This window comes from Apaloderma vittatum, unplaced genomic scaffold (assembly GCF_000703405.1).
Source record: "Apaloderma vittatum isolate BGI_N311 unplaced genomic scaffold, ASM70340v1 scaffold23915, whole genome shotgun sequence".
Taxonomy (NCBI): Eukaryota; Metazoa; Chordata; class Aves; order Trogoniformes; family Trogonidae; genus Apaloderma; species Apaloderma vittatum.
Genome location: NW_009719149.1, coordinates 4,704 through 8,303, shown reverse-complemented (window position 1 = coordinate 8,303; position 3,600 = coordinate 4,704). Strand labels below are relative to the sequence as shown.

The window sequence follows — 3,600 nt, the reverse complement described above, 5'->3', positions numbered from 1 at the left end:
GAGGAGCTGCCGGTTCTCCCAGGCAAGCCCTGCGCCCACCAGCCAGCAGGAGATGGGGGAGATTTCCAGCTCCCTCCTCCAAGCTGAGCAGCCGGGATAGACTCCCCACCCCCTGCAAAAAGCTGCCTGAGAACCTGACCTTGCCCGGACCTCTGGTTGCGAGCCGGCTCCGCTGCTTTCACATGTGCCGCGGGACTTCTGGCTGGGGAGATCGAACACGAGAAGCCCTAAAGGCATCAGTGGTGGGATGCAGAGGAAACCGCAAGTGACACCTCCCCACACACACACACACTTCTGATTAGGGGTTTGGTCCAGGCTCCAGCCTGCACTGACCAAAAACCTCTTGCCACATGCAAAATTCACTGGCCGCCTCCCTCGGCTGCCCCTGAGCAGGGAGCAGGACAGGCTGGGGGGGCCCCCAGGGCTGGGTCGCTGCTCACCAGGTCTGTCAGTTTTTGCAGCGATCCCAAATTCCTGCGATTACTAACCCGTTCTGGGAAGCCTATTCCCTCTTGCACCCGTGAAATAAAGATAACTGGCGCAGACATCTGCTGCGAGCGACCCGGCTGCCGAGGGAGGGTGCCGTGCGTGCGACTCACCGGGCTGGGGGTCCGGCTGTGCCCAGACAGCCCCCCCGTGACACAGCCCCGCGCAGGGGCAGAGCCCTCACCCCACGTTTCCTGAGCTCTCTGCAGGAAAAGCCTTGGCCTCAGTGTTTCGGTGACCCAGGCTGTTGCAGCCAATTTCTAAATACTCCCGTGAAATGTTTATTTTGCAATATCTTCCACGAGCAGACGGGCGCTCTCTCGCTTAGCGAGTCTCAGCGAGTGCACCGGGGTTTTTCGTTCTCAAGGCAGTCTGGAAACTTCAATAGCAATGAAAATAATTAAAATGTTATTGTTAAGCACTAGCAGTTGATGTTGACAGTGATCAGCTGTAGGTGCAGGAGTGTTACCAGGGCTGAGGTGACTTGTCAGCCATTCCTGTGCCTTATTCAGACAGTCAAGTTCCCTCAACACCTGCAGCTTTTAGTTTGGGTTGGAAAGTTGAGGATTTTCTTGTGGCCCCGCACAGGTGGAGCTGGGGTTCTCCTGGGCTGAGTTACGTGTGGCCGTGCCTGGCATCACCCCCTTGTCAAACCAGGCGTTCACATCATCTTGGCTGAAAAACCTGGTCCTGACAAGTGGCTGATGTCAGGGGGACCAAAGCAGGATAAAACCGTGCCCCGAGCTGTTGAGTCCCTCTGCCCTTGCAACCTTGCTCTGTCCTAACACCAAAGGCAGCTTTCGGGTGTCCCTGGGCAGCCCGGCTCGGTGCTGCTTGGCAGCTCTGCCTAGGCTGGTCAGAGAGGATCGCTGCATTTACCTGAAGCCCATCGCAGAAAATAAATCTGGCTGTGCTATGGGTGACACTGTTTTTCCTTCTGGTGTTTCTCCTTTCCCCACGCTGCTAGGGTAACGAGAGAGCACAGGGAGAGCCTGGCCAAGCTCGCCAAGCAGTCCACCAACAAGTCCAAAGAGGCCCTGAGAAAGGTGCGAAGCAAAAGCATCAACCAGGTAAAGAAGTTCAAGGGCAAAGTGTCTGAAGATACCATCTGGCTGTTAGAAAAACAGGTAATTTTTTTTTTTTTTGCCCTTCTGCCATATCATGATGTTTCACAGCTCAGTGGCACATTTGTCCCAGCCCTTGCTGAGAAATCTCCAGAACCAAGAAACCTGCTGGGAAATGGGTAGCCCTGGGATGGATTGTTGGAGTCAGCAATGGCTGTAGTATTTATTTACTTATTTGCAGGTCTTCAGTCTCAAAGCCAAATTTATAATATGAACTATTGTAAGCTGACACAGAAGAAAAAAGTTCCCCAAAAGCTTTCGGACTACAAGGGATTGTTACACAAACCAGCTGAACTTAGGGAGCAAAGCAACCCCATCCACAGCTTCGGCACCATTTACACAGGGCCTGGCCACTGCAAAACAGCTGGTGTTAATGAGGATTGCTCCAGTTTGTTATTAATGAAAAGGCTAGCAAGATTATCTCTGTTAGGAGTTTTTGGCTCCAATTCAGGAAAATACTTAAGCACATGCCTAATTCCCTAAGAGCAGATGTCACTAAAGTCAATTACTTGGACATAAACTCAGGCACCAGCCTAAGTGTTTTGCTGAATTGGTGCCTCTGAAGGCAGGCCATTACTTTTTAGCTGTTTGTTTATTAACAGCTAAAGTTAGATACATTGCGAATGCTTCAGGACAGTTCTCTGTGCGCTCACAAAAATAAACATTGATAGACAGAGCGTTTGTGCAAGCAGGAAAAATGGCCAGGATATTGTAACCGAATCCTGTCGGGGAGCCGTTCTCCCAGAGCAGACAGATGGTTTTCTGCATTCGTAGAGGTACCGTCTCAAGTCTAATTTTTGCCTGCACCCAAATTTTTCAGCATGAGGAAAGGTCATCATCATATACCTTGGACCTTGGGAGCGAGTCCATCCTATCAGTCCTGTAAAACTAGTGCAAAACCACCACCAGCGTGCTCCAGCCTTTATCTGCGCTCACTCAAATGAACGTATGCACATTCTGGTCCCGTTTACACGCTTGCCATGTCCATCCCATGTTACCAGGAAACCGTATCCCTGGGCAGGGCTTTAACAATAGCTATTTCTTTCTTTTACCAGAGCTAAACAGCTCTGTTACTTGGTGTGTGAATTCTCAGCGTGTGCGAAGGCTGCGCTCCTGCTATTACCTGGTTGGTTCTAATAGTGGAAAGGATGCAGGAGGTGACGGGGTAAACCCTCTCTGCTCTGGTGCCAGCACCAGCAGGTCTGTAATTCTGCATTCCCCTGAAGTTGCTCTGTTAAATAAGGACCTGACCAAGTCAAAGGCTCTGAAAAGAGACACACCGGTCGGTTTGTTCTCACTGTGCAGATGCAGCACCGGCACAGAACCACGGGGGGCTGGTGGGAACCCCCAGGAAGAGCCGTTACTGCCCCAGCACTATTTTTAGGGGGTTTGTTAGGACTTTAGGGTTTGTTTCAGGGGTTGATCCAGTCTTAAGCCCTGGTATCACCTAACACACAACTCAGACTTATACTCTGTTGCCACAGATCCAGCAAATGGCAGAGAGCACCACGGCCGAGATGGACAAGCTGCTGGCAGCGAAGACCAAGGAGCTTCTTGGATAAACGCCATCCCAATGGACGCACTCCCCCTCCTCGAGCAAGGACAGACTGCCACCACCCTGCCCAGAGCCCGCAGCCTCGGCCGATGGGCACGGCTGGCTCTGCCAGCCCTCTCGAGCAGCTCTGCGATTCCCCACCTAGGATTGTGCTGGAGGGAAAGGGGTAAACTCTCCTTGCTGCTCTTCAGCCCAGTGGCAACAGAATTGGGTGAACTCAGATTAAAAATAAAATAGCAGGAAGGAGGACTGGAGGCTGCTGGAAGGGCACCAGCCTGACTGCAGCCTGGCCAAAGCAAGGACTCTGCGTGAGGAAACCCTGCGCCGTCCCACTGTCAACCTCGGCGTTTATTTTTGTTTAAAATAAAGTCATAATGAGATGTGGAGGAGCAGCCTTGGGACGGCCAGTTCCTCATTGATGTGTTGGGTTCACAA

The 3,600-nt window shown here is 52.0% G+C and overlaps 1 protein-coding gene across 1 annotated transcript in view; it reads left to right on the top strand.

Annotated features, from left to right (window-relative positions):
• MRRF (mitochondrial ribosome recycling factor) overlaps positions 1-3,280 on the top strand; it is a 10,820-nt gene extending 7,540 nt beyond the window's left edge. The window contains exons 5-6 of the mRNA XM_009870530.1: positions 1,454-1,613; positions 3,095-3,280. Of these exons, the coding sequence (XP_009868832.1) occupies positions 1,454-1,613; positions 3,095-3,172 (238 nt within the window). The 3' untranslated portion in view covers positions 3,173-3,280. The remainder of the gene's footprint in view (positions 1-1,453; positions 1,614-3,094) is intronic.
• The last annotated feature ends 320 nt before the right edge of the window (positions 3,281-3,600 follow it).